A 14535-nucleotide genomic window follows, 5' to 3' on the forward strand; every position below is an offset into this window, starting at 1 on the left:
ATTCAGGTCAAGCTGTGATGGAATGATGTTCAGGAAAACACCGGAGAGGATCCATTACACAGCTTAAATGTCAACCGATCATGACCATTGAGAGCACTGACATTTGAATCGACCTGAAGTCCAGCAGGAGAGGGCAGATGTGCGTGTGTGCGCGCGCGTGTGTGAGTAATTACGAGGGAATATGCGAGTGTAGTGCTTCATGTGCTTGTGTTCTTGTGTGCGCACGGACACAGGGTTGTGTGTGATGACATGGAGGAGGACAAGTGTATGTATGACTCTCCGTTAGATGTGATTAACCTTTGTCGCTGTGAGGATTACTAATACATAAGGATTCATAAAACATAAAGCCCCCAGCGTTTCTTCCTCCCAGCATAATGTGAGGGGAATCCAGTTAAAGTAAAAGTCTGAATATTATGAAATAAAAACAGCCAGAAAGAGATTTTTAAGTGTTTAGGGCACAGTTCCAAAAAGTCTGGCTGCTCTTCCCATATATCTCCATAGGGCATATGTTCAGATATCAAGTGAGGTTAAATATGCACTTACGTGGACTGAAAAGTAATGTCTGCAGGCTGGGGAAATTTTCAGTCCTGTTAGTGAGCACTCTGCCATGCATGAAGACAGAGGCTAGAACATACAAGGACATGAATTGAATGGATTTTTCTATAGGGGACCATGTAGCTGGTGTGTTCTCTGCGCTTGACTACCAGCACAAACCTCGTCTTACTTTTTCAGTGGCAGCTTGGCAGGTGATCTTTTTCACCAAACATAAAACAGCTGATTCAGGATCCTGGTTTCTTTTCTTAAAGCTGGGGTGAATTTTCATCCCTTTTCTGCCATCCATAACAATAATTTGTCAAGACTACGAGTCACAGGCATGTTAGTAGCTCTGTTGGCTAGCCACAACTAGCGTAACACACCCCACATCTCCAACTGAACTGTTGTCGGTCAGATGGACTGTGGGTAATGTAGGCATACTTTGTGCAGACACGAAGATAAATGTGTGGCATAAAGCGCGTGTGTGGTTCCTGATGATGACGCTAAATGAAAAGTCAGAGTATCGTCAACGCCATTATGATTCATCCTGAGGGGAACATGAATGTCTGCACCAAATTTCATTGCAATCAGTTCAACAGTTGTTGAGACATTGCACTCAGAAACACAAATGTGAACCTCAAGGTGGCGCTACAAGAAAAGTCAGGGGATCTCCAGAGTCAGTACATTCAGTACACTTCATCCTCTGCGGACCATGAATGTCTGTACAAAATTCCATGGCAATTGGTCCACTAGTAATAATAATTTCAGTCAGCCAAAATGGTGTGACAAAAAATATAAACTTATTATAAAAGTACTGATAATGTCCAACTGCCTAGGGCAACATTTTCCACAGTTCTTCCCTAGAGGAGTGTTTTTGTCAGCTGTTAGCATGTTACCAGTGCGAGTATTACCTTTCCTCAAGCAGTTGAGCTCAGCCTCAAGCCTCTGAATGGTTTCCTTCATTGACCTGTTCTTCTCCTTTTCCTTTTCATACTTCCTCTTCCACTGCTCTGCTGTGAGCTCCAGGTTCACTGATACAGTATTTCTAATGGTCTTGGCTCTAATTGGAAGGAAGAGAGAAGGAGGAAGGAAACAGTGTTAAGGTAGTGAGGTGAGAGGAAAAGATGTAGAAAGGAAAAAAAAGGTGTGAGAGAACAGCAGAGAATAGAGGAACTGTCAACAAGGGTATTTCAGCCCTGGCTGCTCAATGAAAATGGGCTTGCATCTCATTAATTGTTATGCAAATTGGCTTTCTACAAATTGTGTTTGATGGTGCATGAGGGAGAGGGAGGCATACGGAGGCAAAAATTTTGACTGTACAAATGCTTCAGACCTTGTAAAATATATCAACGCATAAAAAAAATACAGCATTCATGAAGTTCATAAGAGAACAGAGTATGTATGTGACTATAAATTATTTCTTGATTATAACTCTAATAAGTGGCACAACATAGTTGAAACATTCATGATGCTACAGCAGCAGCACTCAGCTCTGGTTGTGACTTTCACATTGGTGGCGTTCACATAATTTCACACTCCAGTGAGAAAACACTGTTGTGCTTATTCATTCATTCCCTGATATTAGCGAGACAAACAGCCCTACCTAAAGTTGGTGTCATCACATCAGGATCTAAGTGACACTTTATTTGGATAGTGAAATGTTGATAATCAAACATCAGGTGACAAAAAGTTAATGTTGAACAGCGTGTTAATGGATTTTTTTTTTTTTTTTGATGTCTTTAGACAATGAGCTAAATCCTGAGCCGAATCATAGATTCTCTATTTCTAACATCTGCAGGCTTTTACTGTCACGTTATAGTCACTTGATTTGTTGATAACAATGAACTATCCAAATAAAGTATGACATAAAGTGTTTAATATTGTGTCACAATGTTTTTGACATTATATTGATTTATTTAAAAAAAAGAAAAAAAAGAAGCAGTTTTGTCATGGCATTCAACTGCTGCTGTGGCTGACAGAGGGAGATAAGAGACCAAATTTTCTGTTCGGTAAAATTCAAATATCTGTGGAGTCTGTCACTCCCTTAGCTCGGTCATACATTATCTATTTCAACCAACACTATCGTGTCAGTCTCTATTCAAAGAGTTCATTGTAAGAGGAAAGGGGATGAAAATGCATATGGAGTTTCTTCTTTTTTTTTTTTCAAAATCTTTCTTTCAATCTGTGATTTTTTTTTTGAGTCGACAGTGAGCAATAGGAGTGGAAAGCTGGCAGACAAACTGAATCTCTGCTTCTATGACTGCAGCTTACCCTTTAGATTAGAAAAGATGCTCTTTATGCAATCCCAGCACGATCAGACACCAAATTGCAACACAAACCCTGCCTCTAAAGCCATGTGTGGGCCATCAAAAGCAAAGTTGGAGGCAGTAATATGTGAACAGCATTTCTGAATTGAAAACACATTTGAGCAGAAAAACATCCCAACAGCTGCAGCTCAGCAAGACAGAAATGCATCTTGTGCTGCACAGTGCAGCAGCCCATGGCTACTTAGCATAGAAGCATGTTACCGTTGGCCAAACATCAAGGTGGATTTGGTCTCTGCGTCGTTATAGCTGGAGGGAGAGCAACAGATGAACATGGTGGTGCGACAGTTCCCGCCCAGTGAGTCCTGCAGGATACGAGTCATTTTGCTGTCACGGTACGGCACATGGGATTTCTATAAAGAGATAAAGAAAGGAAGGATGAAAGGGAATCAGAGATGGTGAGAAAGGCATGAAAAAGACAGAAAGGCAAGGATTAAAGAAGCTGTGGAGCACATTCTGAATTGCTGCACCAGCATGCGCAATCCTTTCCTTTTCTTTTAACTAAAAATAATGTGTTGTGAGCATCAGCAGAGAACAAAGAAAGAAGAGGTTTCTCTCCATCTGCTGCATCAGTCACAGTTTCACCATCTTAACCTTTGAAACGCTTTCAAAAAGAATGTCCTTCCTCAATGAATAAAGAATGAATGCCAGTAGATTCATGAAAGATTTGTGAGGCATTTACAGTCTGTGAGCTTTTCCATTAGGGTTGTGAAGAGTTCCCTAAGCCTTAAGAGTTATATAATAATAGACGGTGAGTGTTTTAATTACAATGATGAAGCAAGGATGGAATCGTGCGGGTGAATTTGCTGGTTGAATTTGTTGATTTATGGAAATAAGTTACCAGCTTTAGCAGCATTGGGGATTATGGATGAGGGGACAGAAAACTAGCTCACATGTCACTGTAGCATTAATCCAACCCCAGGACACAAAAATGTCAATATGAGAGTACCTCAACATTTACCGCACAGACCGGTGCCAATCTTCCCATCTTGGCAAGAAGGAAAAGCTCATATTTTACCAAAATGTCCACATGAACTACTCCTTTAAGGTAGGGTTAGGTTTAGGATTATGGACATTATTCTGAGCTGATTCACTGTACTCTGTGATTTGGCTTTAACTGACTGTTGGTGTGTGTCATTTGGCACTAAACAAATCCCCTCATTTGGGACATTTAAATTGCTCTAATCTAATACTTTCAGCTAATTCACTGCAGCCTGGACTCAATTTTGAAAAAACACATTGTTCTGGCAACAGCATTTGGTATCTGTTAAATGACAAACAAGTAAGAGGAAAGCCGTCAGCACATAGAGTCCCAATGGAAGAGAAAGAGATTTCTCCACCGTACCGTTCCCTCAGCCAAGGCCGAGATGACGTTCCCCAGGGCCGACAGAGACTTGTTGATGTTCTTGGCCTCATCCAGCACTGCTCCCTCTGCACCCGTCTTACTGACCTGACAAAGATACACACACACGGACACACAAACACAGACACACACAGGTGGAAGAAATTAGTTTGTAAAGTTCATTATCAGCCTAAAAATGTGAAAAAGAAAACAATGTTTATTTTCCTGTGTTGCTTTATTTTACAGATCATGTAATTTCTTATAATTTCCTAGAAGCAGACTGATTTGTAACTGTAATTAAAAAAAAAAAGGCTCCTGGAAATTAAAGTGTAATTCGGTTCCAATTATATAAGAAAATGCTGACAGTGTTCAGTTGGAAGACATCCAATTAATCAATGCTAATTAATTGCTAGCTTAACCAAGAGTCTTTTTAATCAGTGCACAGCCAGCAGGTCAGTTGAACATGCAAAAATGTTTAACTTGTATACAGACAAACTCTAGTTTCCCTATAATGAGTACCAAATAACTTGAGTTAAAAAAAAAACATATATATATATATATGTAATAAATAAAATATAATTATTACAAACAGATGTCTGAGAAGATTTCTGCAAGACATTTAACTTCAAAAGGAAAGCCACAACATATTGTGTCATAATCGTCATGGGATACAATTATTTACAGCGAGATAATGAGGAGCTTAATTATAGAGGAGAGCAAGTTGTCCTATCAAAGCCTTTTAATGGAGCATGTGCCAGCTTCCTGTTCAGTCATAATATTTTGTATCAAACTCTACGAAGTTGCTGGAGCAGAACCATTTTCTTTTTGCACCCCCAGGGATGACCAAGGCGACTTGCAGATGCAGCATCAGCACTTATTAGCTACAAATCAGTATCTACCCAGACGACATGGCCACCTGCTACTTTAAGCACACACTATTCTATATTTTGCATCAATACTATCAACCCAAGAAACCCAGGGTCATGCTCAACTGTGTCTCTAATGTTTTTTCTGTCTGCATGCTTTCCAGAGTGCAACCTATGTCCTGGATAGAAATTGCTTTATAAAAGGTGTGATGAGGCGAGCTGACTCAGATTTCACCTAAGAGGCCTTGAAACAGGGGACACAATTAGTTGTTTGTGGCAAAGGGTCAATGTGACCTCTGTCTGGGCTGAAACCTCTTTTAGAGCTTATCTAGACTGAAAATAAGGAGTTTTGAGTCTCCTCAGAAAATTATCTTTTTTGTCTCTATCAGTAGAACCAATTACATTCCTCAAAATGAGTAAACACCGACCCTGATATAGCATCAGCGACAAAGCTAAACTAAGACAAAATGCAAACAAGTCCTCAGTCCCTCAGACAGATTCTTTATAATGTGATATTTATAAAAAATTCAGTGCGGTGCCATGCTTTAAGGGGGGAAATTCAGGGCTTTAATACATTGTTTATCTGCTTCTTTGATATCTGAAACCCCCATTTCTGAGAAAAGACGTCTGGTCCCCTTGTTACAAAATCCAGCTGACAGTGAATACCTTGATTTAATAGCACTGCAAAGCCCTACTTTTAATGTTATTTTGGAGGAAATTCCCCATTCGCCATACCTTCTCGCTACCAGCTAGGTCAACCAGGTACAGCTTCCCACTCAGCTTCTGCTCCGTCTCCACGTTTTCCTGTTTGATGTTTATCAGGAAGATGCTATGACTGCGGGAACTGTGCTCATTCATGTCTAAAGAACAAAGTGATGATAGGATGAGGACAGGAGAGGAAAGGAGAGGAGAGACTAATTCAGACTCCTTATTTAAAATGTCATTCATTTTTTTTCTAACAGAGAGTTGTTAAAGCAAGATGTTCACTTTGCACCGCATCACGCATTTCTCACCTTTGCACCTTATAATGTTTTTACTTTAACTGTGAAAAATGTCTGACATGACACGTCTGACAGTGCGAGTGTCAGAGCATCAGGAAGATCAACAGCGTGACTCACTAGTGACAGCAACGTGACGGCTGGCCTTCCCTTCATCTATCACATCCATCACTTCCTCAGGACTTGTGACAAATCGCTCAGTGCAGCCCTTAGTGAAAGAAACACACGTGCACACATTCATTTGTGCAGTGAGAAATAAAACACACATCACATCTACATCTACAGATACGGTATATACATGCACCCATTTTAAGTTTCACATAGAAATGCACACATATATTTAAGTCTGCAGAAGAACAAAAGTTTGCATTTTCATTTACTGCAGTATCCCAAAACATTAAAGAAAAAGTTTGACATATTGGGTAATAAGCTTATTTGCTCTCTGGCGTTACGTTAGCTAGGTAGCTTGATGAGAAGATCCACTTTAAACTCTTGTCTTTTTTCTTGGCTCTGAAGAAATAGTTGCTCTGTACATAAGAACTCATGAAACACCAAATTGTTGTTTTCACACTTGTTTTGCACAGATTAAAGGGGCTGTTTGTAAGTTTTCTCTGCCACTGAACGTGGTTTCTTGCCAGGAGCGGGTGGTGGTGATTGTTCCTTGAGAATAGGCTATAATACGCCTTCTGAACAGCGCTATGTCTTCAGGGCAGATTGGTGGCTACAGTGAGTCGCAATCAGAAAGTGACGACATGGGCCCAAGCTAGCTGGTTAGCATGCTAACTTCAGTAGAAGAAAAGATGTGTTTGCAGTCTTTGTTTTAAGCTTAAAGCCTTAAAAGCAAAATGAGAACAAGTATTTTCCAGGATGTCAAACTATTCTTTTGACACACGCCAATGACACAAACAACATCTACATAATAGAGATACACAAGCTTTTGCTGTCACACTGAATCTTGTCGAACAGTGAGATGACTCACCTTCACATAAGGAACTCTGTTTTTGTCTTCATGCACTGAAAGGTTGGTTTTCGTCACTGGGGTGTGAGGGACAATAAGGAGAGAGGTCATTGTTTTACCCAAAGCCTTGTGTATGTGTATGTGTGTGTGTGTGTGTGTGTGTGCAAATGAGCACTGGCATGTGAATGTGTTTTTACACTCAGCACAACTATAATCAGACCTGACTATGTTTCCCCTCGTGTTTGTGAGTCAGACTCGGCTAATGCAGTGTGAAAAAATATTTTACGCTCTAGCTCTGAATGTTTTTAATGGAACTCAACTATTTTTGCCAAAGTCACAGAGAGGTTAAGCATGTGCCTCTGCTTATGTCAACGAGCAAAATATTAATTTTTGGCAAAGCCACTTTATTGGCCCAAATTCCGGCATTAGTCATTTCACATTTGACCGTCCTATCTTGTCAATGGTAATTAAAATCTCACCGGATTGTGGTGCTGTTTTTTCCTTGGACACTGTGTGCCCTTTTGTGTGCAGGTGTGTGTCTGCGTTTGCGTGTTTTATCACCCTAGACTGACTTTTTCTCTTTGCAAATACCTACACAGGCTGTTCTCTGTGCTGCATCAATTCATCTCGCTTGCTGTTGACTTTTTTTTTTTTTTGTCCATAGCTTAAATGTTCCTCAGCCGCTGAGAACTCCCCTGCATACAGATGGGGGCTTTCACCACTGTCTCAGGCTCCATTTAAGATGTAATCACAGGGATGCTGCCTACAGCTCTCTGCTCAGGCCTCTCCATCATTTTGTACTGGTTATATATCTCAGTGATAAGACTATGAACTGCAATGTTGTGGTGCTTCAGTGTGTGTAATGCCTAAAACCACTAAGTTTTATTGTCTGAAGCAATAAGCAGCAGTATAAAGGAAGGCATCATACAGCCTAACTATTGTAAATGAACCCTACTTTAAAGTATGTTTAGTTTGATGCAGACACAGTTTAAGTATCTTTTTCAGCCCTGAGTTATGTCTGCAGATTTCCTCTCAGCTTGCATAAAATAGAAATTTGTGAGGGGGACTTGCCCCTCCCAATCCCCAGTGGATATTACACCCTGGTGACATTGTTAGTTTATCCTTATGCACCTAGGTGCCGCTATACATAAGGGTTTGAATTTCCAACTGTGTACTTCAAGGATGTACAATGAACAATATCAACAGATGTGAGTTGTGCTTTCACATTTTCAGTGCATAGACACACCATCGAGCAGGTCCCGAATTTTATCCATGTAGATCTCAAAGTAGGATACCTGCAGCAAAAAATAATGAATAACTAATTAAACAACATGGAGGACATGGAAGGAGAAACTGATACAGATAAATGAGGGGAATAAGATGAATGTTCATTGTACAAATATGCAAAATGATGTTGCAGTAATCTCTCCTCCTGTGTGCCTGGCAAGGTATTATCCTCTATTATAAAACTGTGATAAAAAAGGAAATAAGTACAACAAATATTGTAGGATTATCATGGTTTATATATCATCATTTATTGATTCTCGCCGTATTCCACTCAGCCCATCCATGTGAGGATGACCTCAGAGGTTCAAGCCGAATTCCCATTGAATGTATCATGGTGTGTGAGAGCAAAATTGAACATGCACATCCCTGTATGCGTGAGACAACTGCACAAATGCACACATGAACAGACACTACTTGAAATTCACACCAACCTTTATATGGAATTCTAGGTTCTCATCCATTGAAAATATATGTTCGAAAATATCCTCAGCGATGCGGGGGATGATTCCCATTCCCTGGGGATCGTGAAGGTTCCCCTACGAGAAGAAAGACTCAAGATAAGAACATGCGAGTGAAGAGTGGGATACATGAGGACCCTGGGATGAATTAAGTTGAGAGTATAGTAAAAGAATGGAGAACAGATAGGCCTTTGACTTGAAAAGGAACAGGGTTGTTTCCCAGAGAGAGTTGTAAAGGAGGTTAGTTCCCACAGCAGGCTGGAAAAGTGAGATAGAGAGCAATGACAGTGATGGAGGAAGATGTAATGTCAGGGACAGCAGAGGAGGGGATATAAATAAAGTAAAGAAGAAAAATGTGTGTGTGTGTGTGTGTGTGTGTGTGTGTGTGTGTGTGTGTGTGTGTGTGTGTGTGTGTGTGTGTGTGTGTGTGATCCACAGTGTGTGTTGAATTATTTAACAATACTGTACCTCCATGGTGTGTGTCTTTCCAGAGGAAGTCTGCCCATAGGCAAAGATAGTCCCATTGTATCCACCCAGTACATCTGAAATGAGGAAAAATAAAGCATGTTAAATAAAGAGAGAAATTAAACAAAGAGGAAAACAATGTGAAAATGAAAAATGGCTGTGAGAGTGGCACACAAAAAGAAAATCTGACAGAATTACAGGTTTTATCCAGACAGGTGCATCAACAATAAGACAGGAAGGCGGACGGGTACCCAGACAAAGACAAATATCTTTGGCCTTTGCTCCAAAGACGGATCAAACTGTGCTTCATAAAGACTGCGTGCACTGAGGAGTACATGGTATTTAAGCTTGGACAGAAGCTGTACGACCTTTGCGGCTACACGCGATAAACAACACCTACCTGCAGCGTTAAAGTCACTCAGTGAAGGGAACAACCAAGTACAGATATATCATCCTCTCCATTCATCTGGTAGGAGCTGCAGTGAGAGCAACACCGCCTCACCAGTTGGGGTTATAAAGCAACACACTGCTGAATGTCTTACTGCTGACATAGTCTCATAAACCCCTGTGGGAAAAGTCAAACATGCATGAAGAAAAACATATTGCCGTGAAAGCACCGGCTGCCACGGGTTAACTGACCACAGACTAATCAGAAAGGCTTTCAGCTGACGCCATGCAGCACCCTCTCCCCTCGCTCCCTTCTCCTCCACTCCTGTGTTGCTTTTACTCTCACAGCTCTCAGCTCAGCAACATCTACTCCTCTGCTTCTTCACGGTGGTCGTAGTGAGAGACCGACACATTAGAGAACAATGAATAAAGAGCATGTTTCTGACAGGAAATAAGGACAGCGGGAGATGAGATTGCTAGACACCAGAGGAGAGAAGACGGAGAAGAAAGACAGCATGAGTGCGAGAGAAAGACAGCGGAACAAAAGGAAAGAAAGCAAATATATGGATATATCTCTCAAAACCAGCTTTCTCTGGTTTGGCTTGCCCTCTCCATTACCCTCTCCTCCGGACACATTTCAAATCTCACTTCTCATCTAATGCCTTCATTCTCCTAAATCCCTAACCATGAATCTTTCCTGCCCTGCGCTGTGCGATTGATCGTGCCTTTTTCATTTCTTCTTTCCTCTGCCTACATTGTAATCTCACACTCTATAAGTTATTTCACCCACAAAATGAATTTCTTTTTCATGTTCCATCCAGAACTAGTTCAATTGAGTTCCACAGGCACTTTGAAGGTGGTAGAAAAATGAGACCCTAACGGGGAGGGGGGGGGATAGACATGTAGAGGGATGCAGACGGAGGGAGGGGCGAAGGAAAGAGCATTTGACTCTCCAGGGTGTTGGTTTCGTTTGATCCTCTGGATTCTTCAGCCCCGCTGCGCTGTGCCGTGATACAAGCTTGCATCTGTGCATTTTGATGCTCATACCTGTAGGTCGTGTGACTACATCACACCATAGAAACTGGTTTTCTAAGGAAGGAGCTACTAATGAATGGAGCGTAAACCGACATAGCTGATCTGGAAATCCCAAGAACATGGTGATGTGCAACAAGCTGTTGGATGTGACTCACCTCGGACAATCTGCTTGGCACAGGTGTTGTAGACCTGCTCCTGGGTGGTGTTGGTGGGGAACACCTGGTCAAATACATACGACCTCCCCTGTGAAGGCCAACACAAACACAGTCAGCTATACAGCACAGACAGTTTAGAGAGTACTTCAGATTACTGTCAACACCTCAGCCTCCCCTGTGACTTGTTGTAAAATCCGCCCTGGGTAGTTCGTGGAGCAGAATACAAGGGTGTGTGTGTGAGTGAGTGAGTGAGTGAGTGAGTGAGTGACTTCACTCACACATCATGTTTTATCACTAAAACATAATGTAAAGCCATATTGCCCATATAAAAAAGTGCCACATCAATATTACCTTTACACACAGTGAACACGCTTTATAGACGCTGTGTCCATCTGTGTGTATTAGGCCAGAATAGCAGTGCATATATCACATTAAGAGGCCCATCTGTCTCCTTTTGAGCGGTACAGTAGCGTCCTGCATTTTGTGCTACTGAGAGGCAATGGATGTTTTGAATGAGTGCAGCAAAGCATGAAACCTTGGGCAAAAGACTGTGTGACCCCAAGAGAGAGAGAGAGAGAGAGAGAGAGAGAGAGAGAGAGAGAGAGAGAGAGAGAGAGAGATCAGATCACATCTGAGGTGAAGCTATTAGAGGGAGCGTTCAAGAACTTGAAGACTTGATGTGATGGAGTGGAGAGAAAAATGGAGTGGAGAAGTAGAGCAGAGGAATGGAAATGCAAAGAGGGCAGAGGAAAGTAGATGACCTGAAACCAATGTCCGCATGTGAGAAAGACAAGAGAAAAAACACACGCAAGGCGAGAAGGAATGAAAGAAAAGAGCCCGTATTCATGACTGAAGCAGGTCGAATGTCAGTTAACCAGCCTGCCAGGCAGTAAACACAGCTTGTCCATCAGTGAGGGACCAAGCAAGTCAGCCAAGCAGCTGACTATCAGCCCTTTAACAAGTCACACAGCCAACCAGAGATATGCTAATTCAACACACAGGCTAGGGTTGCCAGTCAGCCAATTAATTAGCAAGCTAGCATCATTCAGCTGAAAAGCAAGTTAGCCCAGATACTCAGTCAACCACTCAGTCAGATATATTTAGTAATGCATCAGCCAAGTTGTTGTGATGAAGATAGTGAGTAAGAGACGCCTAGTCTCCTTAATTAAACATGCCTCACTGCTAATAGGCCTAATTTTATGCACAGTGTGTGTGTGTATGTATGTGCGTGTGTGTAGGTATGCATATATATGTGTATTAAATTCACAGTAGCTGTGTTTGCAATTGTACAAGGCACCCTGGACCACAAGTAATTAAAAAGGGTCCAATCATCCATCCAATCATCACAGTTGTGTTTTACTCACATATTTACACTTCTCATTGTGTTGTATTTGTTGCATCACAATCATTTTGAGCATTAATGTTTTACACAGTTCTGCATGTACAGACTTCGATGGTATAACATCTCTACACAAGATCTTTAAACTTTTCCATGAAAATTAGTGACCTGCATTTCACTCTCTTTCTTTCCGTCTTTCTGACAGACAAAATATGGTGAGAGATCAGGTAATGACATGCCACAACAGTTCCCAGGTGGACTCCAAACCAAGTATTGCTTACCTTACACCGCTTGACCACCCACACACCCCAGTTTATTTATTTAATGTGTGTAATGTGCATTGCATTAAATTTCATTACTTCAGTTCAGATTTATTATGGGTGTGCAGGCCAAACACTAGACAACACTAACACCTACTAGACATGGGACTCATTTTGGGTCTTGAACCATCATTAATCACAGAGAAGTGACTCAGCTATGCCTGCAGAAAGGCTGCAGCGTTCCCAAAGGGTATTACATTTCATGGCTGACAATAAAGGTTTCTTATGTAATCTGGATGAACTGTGTAATGGACACAGACCAACAGCTTTGTATTCTATCCTTACTGTCGTGAGGATTGTATAGTGAGTGTAAGTGGGAGAGCACCGTTACATAAGCAAGGCATTGAATCCATACTGGCTCCATGTATCTTGTTCTATTCCTGCTCCTGCACTAGAAAAGAAAATATTATTTTCCTATGGGGGTAACACATTAATAATGCTTGAAAATAAACTTTATTGATCCCTCAGGGGATTAAAGAAGAAAAAACAAATTTAGGAATTAAAACCGTTTCAACACGAGGAAAAACAGAGAGAAAGTGAGAGCTGCTCTAAAAAGCTGCCACACACTGTGCACTATCTTGCATTTTATTATTGTTGATTGGTCTTACCAATTACCATGCTTATGCTTTTCATTGTTACATAATCTACCATAAAGAAAATTACATTTTAGCCAACACGTGTTTCAGTCCTTTACATAAAAGCCATACAACACAGGAGCTTGCTCTAAACAGTGATTATCTCTGCACCAGCAGTCTTGAATAAAATACACCAATAATCCCCCCCGCACCTCAAAGTATTACATATGGAGCCTGCTTCTCAACCTTTTAAAAGACGCAGTCAACAACCAGCTAGACACAAAATCCCTAAGCACACATACTTGTCACTGGCTTGAATAATAAATTCTGTCCCACACTTTCAAGGATGGATGATTTTGTAGTGTAATTCACAATTTATCATGTTTCCTTTTACAGGTCAAAAGCACATTTATTATGTTGGTTTTCATGTCACATTCAATTTAAAACTTTGCATTGATCTGTCAATTTGTGTTAGTTTCCACAATTGCCATAGAAAAGATTTTATTGTTTGTATGATCAATAATTAATTATATGAAGTAATGAATGATGAAAACTCCAATTTTATTAAGTCACTAATATTTTACACAGGCCTAGAGCTGTATGGGACTCATATGTAGTATTCCACTGGAGTCAGTTTACTGCTCCTCTGCTGAGCTTGGCTAGTTGGATTTAGGAGGACTAGTTTATCTACTGTTACCTGCTTTTCTCTGTTATTATTAGATTTAACTCGTGTGTTATTTATGTGGTCAAATAGACTCAGTTACTAAGATGCTGGAGCGTCAAAATAGAGTTTTCAATTATAGAAAAGAGATATGAAATTGGGGGTAAATTAGCTGTAACTAAGGGCAGAGGTGGCTATTTTACCAGCAAGCTTTAGCTGGAGTGGATGGTGTTTGCCTCTGTTTTGTAGCCCTGCAAATTTGGGTTAGGATTGGTTAGTTGTTTTTTCAAAAATTACACATTTCTTTGGTATAATAATTGTAAAACCTATGTCAAACACTTGTAGTCAGATTCTAGTTTTAACCAACATACACATTTTGGCTTGCAGTGCAGTATGCATGTTTTTATTGGACTTTTCAAACCATTTAGGACTTTAGTGTTTCAATTTCTATGCAAAGTTGCTGTTATACACAGCAGCTCAAGATCCCTTTCACTGTTGCCATGGTTTAACATGCTGCCTGGTTCTGTAGCACACTAACATACTCAGTGTTTACTCTGACAAAGTGAAATCTCATACATCAACAAAAAGAGTATTTAAAAAACTGTCAGAACAGATGAGTTCAACCTTGTGATTTTTCTTGTCTGCCCTTCTATAACTAAATATTTTGAGAGCAATCTAATGAGGTGATAGATTGAGATTATGTCTTATCTTGGTCTGCCAAGACAATCGAGATGTTTTTCTCTCCCCACACAGTACTTCCATACGAACCTATTTTATAAAGAAAAGCTGCCACAAAGGAGGACGAAAAAATGCAATTTTGTGCCACTCCCA

General features: G+C 40.7%; 1 protein-coding gene across 1 annotated transcript in view; it reads right to left on the reverse strand.

Annotated features, from left to right (window-relative positions):
* Positions 1-14535, reverse strand: part of kif5a (kinesin family member 5A) — a 56489-nt gene that overhangs the window by 26427 nt on the left and 15527 nt on the right. Inside the window, exons 2-11 of the mRNA XM_022748243.1 lie at positions 10810-10897; positions 9236-9309; positions 8741-8845; positions 8269-8317; positions 7044-7099; positions 6185-6272; positions 5802-5926; positions 4204-4308; positions 3063-3211; positions 1446-1594 (exon numbers count right to left, since the gene is read on the reverse strand). Of these exons, the coding sequence (XP_022603964.1) occupies positions 1446-1594; positions 3063-3211; positions 4204-4308; positions 5802-5926; positions 6185-6272; positions 7044-7099; positions 8269-8317; positions 8741-8845; positions 9236-9309; positions 10810-10897 (988 nt within the window). The remainder of the gene's footprint in view (positions 1-1445; positions 1595-3062; positions 3212-4203; positions 4309-5801; positions 5927-6184; positions 6273-7043; positions 7100-8268; positions 8318-8740; positions 8846-9235; positions 9310-10809; positions 10898-14535) is intronic.

Source organism: Seriola dumerili, unplaced genomic scaffold, assembly GCF_002260705.1.
Source record: "Seriola dumerili isolate Sdu_G_001 unplaced genomic scaffold, Sdu_1.0 BDQW01000121.1, whole genome shotgun sequence".
In the NCBI taxonomy this organism is placed as follows: Eukaryota; Metazoa; Chordata; class Actinopteri; order Carangiformes; family Carangidae; genus Seriola; species Seriola dumerili.